The 12,368-nt window shown below is 42.2% G+C and overlaps 1 protein-coding gene across 1 annotated transcript in view; it reads left to right on the forward strand.

Moving 5' to 3' along the window:
- The window catches only part of LOC113902098 (phospholipid-transporting ATPase IB-like), a 100,837-nt gene that overhangs the window by 66,669 nt on the left and 21,800 nt on the right, over positions 1–12,368 (forward strand). The window contains exons 24-27 of the mRNA XM_027557070.1: positions 211–383; positions 2,173–2,356; positions 7,168–7,278; positions 9,559–9,633. Of these exons, the coding sequence (XP_027412871.1) occupies positions 211–383; positions 2,173–2,356; positions 7,168–7,278; positions 9,559–9,633 (543 nt within the window). The remainder of the gene's footprint in view (positions 1–210; positions 384–2,172; positions 2,357–7,167; positions 7,279–9,558; positions 9,634–12,368) is intronic.

The following is a 12,368-nucleotide window of genomic DNA, read 5'->3' on the forward strand; positions in this document are numbered from 1 at the left end:
TACTTTACAATGTTGTAGTGATTTTTGCCATACATTGATATAAATCAGCCATGGGTTTACATGTGTTCTGCATCCTGAACTCCCCTCCCACCACCCTCCCCATCCCATCCCTCTGGGTCATCCCAGTGCACCTGGCCTGAGCACCCTGTCTCAAGGTCTTTTCATTTATATTTAAAATGGTAAAAGATAATTTCCCCCTCTTTGTTTCAGGCAACACAACAAGTGATTAGTCAGAACTGCCAAGATCTTGGAGCACTGTTGGGTAAAGAAAATGACCTGGCCCTAATCATAGATGGTAAAACATTGAAATATGCCCTCCATGTTGAAGTTAGGAAGTGCTTCCTTAACTTGGCCCTCTCGTGCAGAACAGTATTATGTTGTAGGTAAGAATATATTCACTGTTGGTTTTGTCCCTGCTATATTTCATATTTTTTATGGAAAGAAAATATAAACATGGAAATATAAGTTTTTTTCATAGACAAACTACCTTATTGGGAAAATATACACTCAAACTGAAATGCAAGATGTGAATTTAATTCTACTTGTCAGGTTTAAGATTTACTCAAAAGCAGTTTATAATTCTTCAGTGGCACATTATTTTGGTATGTTGTTTATTAATGTATTGGTCAAATGAAAGAAATCTTTCAGGCACAACAAAAGGAAAGGAAAGGAAAGTGAAGTCGTTCAGTCGTGTCCGACTCTGCAACCCCATGGACTGTTGCCTATCAGGCTCCTCCGTCCATGGGATTTTCCAGGCAAGGGTATTGGAGTGGGTTGCCATTTCCTCCTCCAGGGGGTCTTCCTGACCCAGGGATCGAACCTGGGTCTCCCACATTGCAGGCAGATGCTTTACCGTCTAAGCCACAGGGAAGTCCAGGTACAACAGAGGCCCTGGTCATTTACATGGAGGGGTAAATTTGAAACCAAACCACTGAGACCTAGAGGAAAATGAATTTATGAGTGGTTATTGAGTTAATTGACTGTTGCTCAGTTAACAGATAGTTATTATAAGACTAATGTTATTTTAGGCTATATTTTCATACATGAGTGAGAAGATCCAAAATCAGAATAGTGATCATCCAGTTCTCTTCTTAACTGGTCAGAACTGACTTGGAGCTTTGGTAAAGCGTGCAGAACTGCATTAAGGAGTGAGTGAAGAATTTGAGGATATGTGGAGAACTTGAGTGCCAAGAGGATGGAATTAAGATTTAAATTAAGATATGAAGAGTCAGGGGCTTTCTTAGGTGATGCTAGTGGTAAAGAACTCACTTGCCAATGCAGGAGATATAAGAGACGTAGGTTCAATCCCTGGATTGGCAAGATCCCCTGGAGAAGGACACGGCAACCCACTCCAGTATTCTTTCCTAGAGAATACAAGGACAGAAAAGCCTGGTGGGCTACACTCCACAGGGTTACAAAGAGTTGGACACAACTGAAGTGACTTAGCATGCACTCACATGAAGAATCAGACTTGAGATTAATTAAATTTATTAGTTTGTTCCCTCTATAAACATCATAGTCTAAACATGAAAGTGATCATCAGACTAAATGGTGAAGCTATTATCAGTGCAAGTATTCCAGTAAAAGAATCAGTGTCTCTTGATGAGAACTAGACTTACAAATGGTTTCTGACCTCCTGTACTTCAGAAAATGTTTATATTATACCCATAATGTAGTGATGTTAACTGAATGTATTCTCTTCATTATGAAGCGAAGTTGTTTTTTTTTTTTTTCCCAACTGTGTTTCTGCCTTAAATTTTGGAGCATGTTCTAATCAAAGAAACCTCCTATCTACTCAGTTTATAATAATCTCACCTGAAGTTTGAAAAGGTTAAATTTAAATTAGTTATTAGGAGTTGTTTTGAAGGAAGAGAATAAGTGAGGTCATTTGCTTACTGGAATATGAAACCCTGTGTGCCCTTATTGTTTTTGATAGAAGTGTGTGTCTAACTTGCTGACTGAGTGAATAAATGAGTGATGAGTAGGAACTTCCTTATATCTGTAAAGAAATTAATGAATGAATTGGAAAATTTACCAGTAACTGCCATTTAAATGTGACTGTATGTGGATTATTGCTGACTCCTTTGTAAAGCCTTTTAGAACAGGATGAATAAAATGAACCAAAATAAAACAAGAAAACATGGTTGTTTCTTTCTTTCTTTTTTTTTTCAGGTTATCTCCCCTCCAGAAGGCTGAGATAGTGGATGTGGTGAAGAAGCAGGTGAAGGCCATCACCCTGGCCATTGGGGATGGTGCCAACGATGTGGGGATGATCCAGACGGCCCATGTGGGTGTTGGCATCAGCGGGAATGAAGGCATGCTGGCCACCAACAACTCTGATTATGCCATTGCTCAGGTCAGTGGTGAGGGTGGCCAGCTGGGCATGGGGAGTGTTGAAGACCTCGGGTCCACCCCCAAAGTTTGGCCCAGTCTCTAAGCTGCTTTCAGTTTGAAGCTATCAGCACCTCTTTGAAGGCTATACTGCTCACTGATCAACAGGCTGATAAATGGAGAGAGGAGTTGTTAGGGCAAGAAGTAGTGGCTTTATTGGGAAAGTCAGCAGACTGAGAACATGCTGGACTGGTGTCCCAGAGAACCATCTTGCCTGAGTCAGAATTCAGGCTTGTTTTATACTAAAAGGGGAGGGGATAAAGTCCTGGTTCTGGTCAGCCTCTGGAGGGGGATGTGTTAACTTCTTTCTCCCTGCAGCCATTCACAGGTGGGCTTGAGCTGAACCAAATGGTATTTTAGCTTCCCCTGGGAGGCAGGGTTCCAAGAGATGGGCCATTATGTGTAATTTAAACTTATGGGCTAAGAGGAACTAAAAAGCCTCTTGATGAAAGTGAAAGAGGAGAGTGAAAAAGTTGGCTTAAAGCTCAACATTCAGAAAACGAAGATCATGGCATCCAGTCCCATCACTTCATGGGAAATAGATGGCGAAACAGTGGAAACAGTGTCAGACTTTATTTTTTTGGGCTCCAAAATCATTGTAGATGGTGACTGCAGCCATGAAATTAAAAGATGCTTACTCCTTGGAAGGAAAGTTATGACCAACCTAGATAGCATATTCAAAACCAGGGACATTACTTTGCCAACAAATGTCCGTCTGGTCAAGGCTATAGTTTTTCCAGTGGTCATGTATGGATGTGAGAGTTGGACTGTGAAGAAGGCTGAGCGTCAAAGAATCGATGCTTTTGAACTGTGGTGTTGGAGAAGACTCTTGAGAGTCCCTTGGACTGCAAAGAGATCCAACCAGTCCATTCTGAAGGGGATCAGCCCTGGGATTTCTTTGGAAGGAATGATGCTAAAGCTGAAACTCCAGTACTTTGGCCACCTCATTCGAAGAGTTGACTCATTGGAAAAGACTCTGATGCTGGGAGGGATTAGGGGCAGGAGGAGAAGGGGACGCCAGAGGATGAGATGGCTTGATGGCATCACTGACTCGATGGACGTGAGTCTGAGTGAACTCCGGGAGTTGGTGATGGACAAGGAGACCTGGTGTGCTGTGATTCATGGGGTCGCAAAGAGTCGGACACGACTGAGCAACTGAACTAACTAAACTAAACTTATGGGCAACATCCATTTAGTGATTAGCTTGTAATGGAATGCAGAGGTTCTACCCTATCTCCTTGGTTTTGAGCTGATGCATTTTGCAGCAGTAATGCATGCATACGTGCTAAGTTGCTTCAGTTGTGTTTGACTCTTTGGGACCCTCTAGACTGTAGCCTGCCAGGCACCTTTGTCCATGGGATTCTTCAGGCGAGAGTACTAGAATGGTTTACCTTGCCCTTCTCCAGAGGCTCTTCCCATCCCAGGGATCGAACCCACATCTCTTACATCTCCTGCATTGACAGGAGGGTTCTTTACCACTGGCGCCACCTGGGAAGCCCTTGCAGCAGTAAAGGCCTTCCCTTTCCAGCTTGGAAGTTTTCAAAACTGCTGCTGCTAAGATTCTGTAGTTCTGCTTATATAACCAGGTCCCCAGTCTCTCCAATCTGTATGTGCTTTGCTTTGTGGTATCTCTTGATAAAGACTTAAAATATCCCTATTCTCCCCCCACACACACACTTTTTCTTATGGAGATACTACTGCCTTTTGGCAGACATTTAAAAAAAGTCAGCTTTGTTTATTTAGAGCAGTTTTATGTTCACAGCAAAATGGAACAGAAAGTACAGGTATTTCCTGTACACCCCCAGCCCCTGCCCCCTCAGCCTTCCCTGTTAACAATATCCTTTACCAGAGCAGTTCATGTGTTATAACTGATGAACCTACAGGACAGGTCATTATCACCCAAGGCCCATAGTTTACACTAGGATTTTCCCTTGTGTTGTACATTCTATGGGTCTGGACAAATGTACAATGACATGTATCCACATTATAGTATCACACAGAGTGGCCTCACTTCCCTAAAACCCTCACCTATTCATCTTCACCCTTCGCAGTAACTCTTGGAAACCGCTGATCTTTTTACTGCTTGCATAGTTTTGCCTTTTCCATAATGTCTAGTTAGAATCACACAGCAGTGTTTTCACACTGGCTCCTTTCACGTAGTTACATGCATCTTAAAGTCCCTCTATGTCTTTACAATGTATCCAATTGTACATCTCTAAACACTATGTTTTACCTTGTGTGTGTGCTCAGTTGTGTCTGACTCTTTGCGACCCCGTAACTGTAACCCACCAGGGTCCTCTATCCATGGGATTTCCCAGGCAAGAATACTGTAGTGGGTTGCCATTTCCTCCTCCAAGGAATCTTCCTGACCCAGGGATCAAATCTGTGTCTCTGGCTTCTCGTGAATTACAGGCAGATTCTTTACCACTGAGTCTCCTGGGAAACCCTTTCTTTTAAACTTGTTCAGTTGCTAAGTCGTGTCTGACCCTTGGTGATTCCCTGGACTGAAGCACGCCAGGCTTCCATGTCCTTCACTGTTCCCAGAGTTTGCTCAGATTCATGTCCACTGAGGCAGTGATGCCCTTCAACCAGCTCATCCTCTGTTGCCTCCTTCTCCTCTTGCCCTCAGTCTTTCCAAGCATCAGGGTCTTTCCAATGAGTTGGCTCTTCCCATCAGGTGGCCAAAGTGTTGAAGCTTCAGCGTCAGTCCTTCCAATGAATATTCAGGGTTGATATCCTATAGGATTGACTGGTTTGATCTCCTTGCTGTCCAAGGGACTCTCAAGAGTCTTCTCCACCACCACAGTTCGAAAGCATCATTTCTTGGGTGCTCAGCCTTCTTTATGGTCCAATTCTCACATATGTACATAACTACTGGAAAAATCATAGCTTTGACTATATGGGCCTTTATTGGCAAAGTAATGTCTCTGCATACACTGTCTAGGTTTGTCATAGCTTTCCTTCTAAGGAGCAAGCATCTTTTGATTTTGTGGCTGCAGTCACCATCCACAGTTATTCTGGAGCCCAAGAAAACAAAATCTGTCACTGTTTCCACTTTTCCCCTTTCTATTTGCCATGAAGTGATGGGACTGGATGCCATGATCTTAGTTTTTAAAACATTGAGTTTCAAGCCGGCTTTTTCATTCTCCTCTTTCACCTTCATCAAGAGGTGCTTTAGTTCCTCTGCCACTTCTCTTTTTATACCATATCTTGCAGGGGTTTAGAATTGCAGCTGCAATCATGATCAGACAGAAAGTGTGGGATCCCAGGGCTTTCTTTTCTCCCTTCCACCCACCTAAGTCCCCTCACGAAGCCAGGCACTGATGCCAGCCACTGGTCTGACTCATGCTCTGCCCCCCTTTTTATTAACAGGCTATTTCAGGTTAAGGAAACCACTTTGAGCCCCATCAGATGTTTTCTGTCTCACTTTTCCTTGAAAGTAACTTTGACTGGAGAGAGGGAGAGGGTGTCCGCCATGGTGTGGGCCATTTCATACTCCCTCGCATGTTGTCCTCAGCGCCATAGCGGACATTCTCCTATGTCTGTCCCATCCCCCCGCCCTTAGATGGGCTGCTGCCGAGGGTCTGTTGTCTTTCCTTTTCACCTCTTGCAGCACATGACTCTCACTTCCTCAGAGAGGACCAGTGTAACACTTTGCTCACAGCCTAGATCTTTTTATTTTCAGAAAAGGGTAAATTTTTCCCTTCTTCCTCTCTAAACTTCTTAATGTTTTAAAACCATCCCAAGAAATACAACTTTGACTTAGAATGTCCTTTTTTTCTTCCTGTAAATAAATCATTGCAAAGCCAAAAATAGGAATGTTGTCTATAATGACTTTTCATATCAAGTTCTAGGTGAAAACAAAAGCCATCCCTCTTGAATTCACTTGTTTCAGTGTAGCTATGTATCTTATGACTCGTCATGTCCCTCCCCATCCTGACCATCCTGTTCCAAACTCTTGAGCAATCTTTTTTGAAAAGCTGGGTTTTTTTCCCCCATGTATACCAACTTATGTCACTCTAAAGTCAGTATTTAATTTTCATAGTCACTAAATTACTAAATTGCCTTGTTTGGTAGAATAATGCTCCTGAATATTCATTCATCCTAAAAAAAAATGTTTACTGAATGCCTCTCACACCCTAGGCATGTTCCTGGGTGTTTGGGATCCATCAGTGAACAAGGTGAACAGTGAGCCCTGCTCACTTAGTTTGAAGATGTTGAGTGTTACAGAAAAGGAAAACCCAGATGAAGGAAAGCAGCTGAGGGGTGCTGCAGAAATCACATGTTACCTCCTTTTTAACTTTAATTTTTCTCTTTATATGTTTACTATAGGAAATGGGGGGAACTGATTCCTATAAGACTTTATTACATGCACCTGATCAGACAGAAAAATCAGTGACTGATGTTCTTGCTTCCAGGATCTTATTTCATTAAGTAATTCTGAGTCCCTTCTCACAATTAAGGTCCTAGACGTGGATCAGATCAAATTCTAAGCCTTGTATGTGACAAGTGAAAATGCAAGCAAGATTTGCTGGGTAGAAAAGTGATGTTTATTTATTTATTTTAATAATAAGAAAAGTTAATTTCACAGAGATCTGAAAAACTCCTTTATAGTGAACAGTCATGTCAGGTTGTCTGGGAGTAGGTTTCATTCTGCTCTGTCCTCAGGAGTGGGAACTGCTGAGGTGCGAACCCTGGGAAAATGACGTTTTGTGGGGTTTGACACTAAATGGTAGGTTCCTTTGAACTTCATTGATCGTTATTTCTGTCTTTTAGTTTAGCTACTTGGAGAAGCTTCTGTTGGTTCATGGAGCTTGGAATTATTTTCGAGTGACCAAATGCATACTGTATTGTTTCTATAAGAATGTCGTGTTATACATCATCGAGGTAAGGAATGCTTTCTTTCCTTGAGGTGTGAGGTCTTGTCTTTGATGTGGAGCTTGATAGTTTAGCGTTTTCCTTATTTATCTCACTAAGTACTGTTACATAATGCTGCCTTAAGTTGTGGCTCACATAAAATCGATTTAATAAAAAATGGCAAGCAAAATATGTCACAACATCACGATGACTTACTGACATAATCTGTTGTTTAAAAAAATAAGCAAGTCCTATTTGGAACCAAAGTGTGTCTCTGCCAGCTCCAGATCCTTCTAGTGATCAGAGGCATCAGAAATCTCTGGGTTTTTGAACTGTTTTCCTCCTGACGCTGGAAATCTGGTTCCAAGGCTGTTGTTTGTCTTCCTAGCATCCCACTAGGGGCCGGGATGGGCCTTGTTCTTCCGAACACCAGCTCTTTCCTTTTGTCTCGGCTGTACTTAGCCCTGGTGGCTAAAGCAAGTGGAACGAGAAAACCTCATAAGTGTTGCTTCCATGTCAAGAAGATAACATGGAAAGAACCTGTACCCGCTCTCCTTCCGTGCTGGGGGCTGCGGAGCTGTGGCTCCCACGCTGCAGCCAGCCCTCCGCCTGCCCCGGCTCCCAGCCTCTGCACTGGCAGAGCGCCTGGCAGCAGGGCCTCTTTTTTTCCTGAAAGTGGACCAAAGAAGAATTCCATAACTGCATTTTTCATGGAATCTGAGTGTTTGTCATGCCTTTATTGCCTCTGAGAAAGCGTGTTTTCTCTAGTGTGTCGTGTATAAGGGTAATGGGACTTTGGGGTGAATCTTTTATTACTGAAGGATCATTGATTCACAATATTACAGTTTCAGGTGTACAACATAGTGATTCAGTAGTTTTACAGATTATATTCCACTTAAAGTTATTATAAAATAATGGCTATATTTCCTTGTACTAAACAATATATCTTTGCTACTTATGAATTTAAAATGATTACTTATTAGTTTTTAATGGATTAAAATTCATTTTAATGGTTGATTTACAGTATTATATTCATTTCAAGTGTACACACTTATTTTACACAGGGTAGTTCGTGTCTCTTATTCCCATGCCCCTTCCTCACCCCTCCCGACTTGCCTCTCCCCACTGGTAACCACTAGTTTGTTCTCTGTATCTGTGAGTCTGCTTCCTTTTGTTATATTTACTAGTTTGTTGTCTTCTTTAGATGCCATGCATAAGTGATAACATAGAGTATTTGTATTTCTCTGACATTTCACTTAGCATAATACGTTATAGGTCCATCCCTGTTGTTGCAAATGACAGAATTGTTTTCTTTTTTATGGCTGAGTAATATCTTATTGTATATACATACCACATCTTCTTTATCTCTTCATCTGTTGATGGGCACATTATCTACAATAGCCAAAATATGGGAATGAATCTTGTAACTACCATCCTGACTTTAAAAATATCTGTGTAAGCTTGAAATTTGGCTGTGGAAACACATTTCTAAACATTTTATTTTGAAATAATTATAGATCACAAGAAGTTATAAAAAATATTTACCAGAGTTCTTGTGAACCCTTCACCGAGTTTCTCCCAAAGATAGCACCTTATATAAAACCACAGGATAATCTGAAACCAGGAAACTGATATTGGTATGACTCATTCAGAACTTATCCAGCTTTCATCAGCTTTGCACATGTGTGTGTGTGTGCATGCGTGTCACTCTCTGTCCTTTTATCCCTGTGTAGACTCATGTAACTACTAGAGTAATCAAGATACAGACCTGTTCCAATGAAAGATACAAACTCGCCTCATCGCCACAGGATCTGCCTCATGCTACCCCTGTATATTCACACCCACTCTGACTGGCAGTAGCTCATCTATTCTCTTTTCCTGTAACGGAGTTCTTTCAAGAATTCTCTAAAAGTGCAATCATATACCATGTAACTTTTGAGACTGCATTTTTTCCCCTCAATATAACTCCTTTCCGATCCATCCAAGTTGCTGCACGAGCAATCGTTCTTCCTCCTGACTGCTGTGTAGTACTCCATGGCACAGGTGGCTATCACTTGTTCACTATTCACTTGTTGAAGGACATTTAGATTGGTTCCAGTTTGGAGCCATCATGAATAAAGCTGCTGTGAACATGTGCATAGGTTTATGTGTAAACACAAGTTTTCACTTATCTAAGGAGAGTGTCCAAGTGTACATTTGCTGAGTTGTATGGTAAGTGTATACCAAATGGTTTTCCAGAGTGACTTTCCTATATGAGTGTATGTAGGTCAGCACTGACATAGCGGTGCACTTGGCTTCCTTCTCTTTCAGCTTTGGTTCGCCATTGTTAATGGATTTTCTGGGCAGATTATATTTGAACGTTGGTGCATCAGCTTGTACAATGTGGTGAGTAAGCACTCTCCCTCTCTCTCTCTCTGATGGCATACGGGGCTACGCTGTTTGTGTCTGGGATGCGGAGCTAAGTCCTTCATCTGCATCCATGGCTCACATACATCTTTAGGGCCTCTGTTGCTGCCACACATCCTGCAGAAGCACAAACTCCCCACACATGGTTTCAATCATTGCAGATCATTTTATAGTAACTACATGATATTTCCCAGGTGGCGCTAGTAGTAAGGAATCGGCCTGCCAATGCAGGAGATGTAAGAGACAAGGGTTTGATCCCTTGGTTGGGAAGATCCTCTGGAGGAGGGCATGGCAACCCACTTCAGTATTCTTGCCTGGAGAATCTCCATGGATAGAGGAGCCTGGCGGGTCACAGTGCATGGGTTGCAAACAGTCAGACACAACTAGAGACTTAGCAAGCATACACACACATTTATTTGCAATGTATTTTTTATAATATTGATATTTCAGAATCTTTCTAACTCTGGCTGTACAACATTTTCGTATTTTTAAGTCAAGTAAAAATTGCTGAACTCTTCCTAAAACCCATTGCACTTAATACATATAATTTACATTTATCTCTATGTGTCTGTGTGTATGTGTGTGTGTTTATAGTGTAATTCAATGTCCTCTTAAGCCTCTTGGTAGAAAATTTGTATTTACGGAGATAGAACACGCTGTGCTTGTACCAAATGCTGAATTTTTATATCAAGCCTATAGTAAATACAATTTTCCATTTTAATGGAATCTTCTAATAATAAATAATCCCATACCATTACTTGAATTATTTTGAATTCAAAAACTAGATGTTTGTTAAATAGTAAAGCTGAGTGGCTTTTTACCCACATGACCTTTTAATTTTTGCTTTATTTTTCTTGTGTTATTATTCCACCAAAGGGTTAGAAGTTAGGAAACGTAACAGAAAAATGAGGCTCCCAGCAAGTATCCCATGACCTCTCTCGTGCACTGTGTTATTGCGGTGACATTATACTCTGCATGCTCTGTGCCCTTACTCCTAAAGGTCTGTCCTCTGGGAGCTGAAATTCCAGAACAGCCTGAAGTTACTGAATAGAAGTCATTGGGTGCTCAATGCTGCTATGCATATTTACAGTCATGGGAGTGCCAGTGGCTGGGTGTATTTGGTCAGAGCACTACACCAGGGAAGCTTGGGTCCTGTGTAGAGTTGTCTCTGCCAGGTTCTTGGTCCCAAAGGGAAATATTGATAAACTTTCTTTGAAGTTTCACTAGAGACAGGAGTAGAGAGTGGCAGAGTCTCTCCTCTGGATGAGAACAATCCCTACGAATACATAAGCCACAGCTACTGACCAATGGAATCTTGCCAAGTGGAACTCCAGTGTAAAATTTAAATAATTATGAGGATAAAATATGATGACACGCTTATTAAATATCCATTGACTTATTAACTTTCATCCCATTACAAGTATATTTTACAGGTGAAAAAAAATGAAGACCAGGACATTCCAAATAATAGTTACTGGCAATGCTGGAGATGGAGTCTGTCTACTTATTTGAGAACTAAATTTATATGAGTTGTCATGCTACTTCTAGAGGTTTTATATTATTTCTGCTACTGCTTATGCATGACTAACTGCTATAGGAATTACCCTCCCACAGAAAAACTAGAATAGCAGAAAAAATGTATGAAACAATAGTTTTCAGGCACTAGATGCCAGGCGGCTCATTGCGTGATCCCCAAGAGCAGGCCTGTTTATAGGCCAAAGTGAAGGAAGATGGGCCCACAGGGGAGCCCGGCTGTCTTTACTGAGCTGAAGATACAGAGGGTGGAGTTCAGTGAGCCAAGAAAGCTAGAATTTGCCAGACAGAATATCAGAGGCAGGCAAACTGCACTGAGAAATGGAGAGAGGGAAAGAGTTGCAGACACAGAGAAATACAGAGACAGTGTTTCTGGAAATGTGTAGCTGTTCCCTTGAGCCTCTGGTTGAGGATTTATCTGTATGTGCATGAGAAAAGTGTACTCAGAACTCAGGGAAACGCAGGTCTCCTGCATTGCAGGCACATTCTTTACTGTCTGAGCCACCAGGGAAGCCACTGGAAAGCAGCGGGCTAGATTTCTGGAGCTCTCTCAGGGCTAGGAACAGTTTGTATTCCCATTAGCCTGTTGGGGAAGACCTATTACACAAGATACTGGGGAAATTCCTTACGTAAGTCACACTTTTAACAATAAGGATGAATTAGTCCCATAATACGGAGAAGGCAATGGCACCCCACTCCAGTACTCTTGCCTGGAGAATCCCATGGGCGGAACAGCCTGGTAGGCTGCAGTCCATGGGGTCGCTAAGAGTCGGACACGACTGAGCGACTTCACGTTTACCTTTCACTTTCATACATTGGAGAAGGAAATGGCAACCTACTCCAGTGTTCTTGCCTGGAGAATCCCAGGGACGGGGGAGCCTGGCAGGCTGCCATCTATGGGGTCGCACAGAGTCGGACACAACTGAAGCGACTTAGCAGCAGCAGCAGTCCCATAATAAGGGCTTCCCAGGTTGCTCTAGAGGTAAAGAACCTGCCTGCTAATGCAGGAGATGTAAGAGACTTGGGTTCTACCCTTGGTTTGGGAAGATACCCTGGAGGAGGGCACAGCAACTCATTTCAGTATTCTTGCCTGGAGAATCCCATGGACAGAGGAGCCTGGAAGGCTGAAGTCCATGGGGTTTCTAAAGAGCTGGACACAACAGAAGGGACTAAACGACAAC

The sequence above is a fragment of the Bos indicus x Bos taurus genome, chromosome 12 (assembly GCF_003369695.1).
Source record: "Bos indicus x Bos taurus breed Angus x Brahman F1 hybrid chromosome 12, Bos_hybrid_MaternalHap_v2.0, whole genome shotgun sequence".
NCBI classification, from domain to species: Eukaryota; Metazoa; Chordata; class Mammalia; order Artiodactyla; family Bovidae; genus Bos; species Bos indicus x Bos taurus.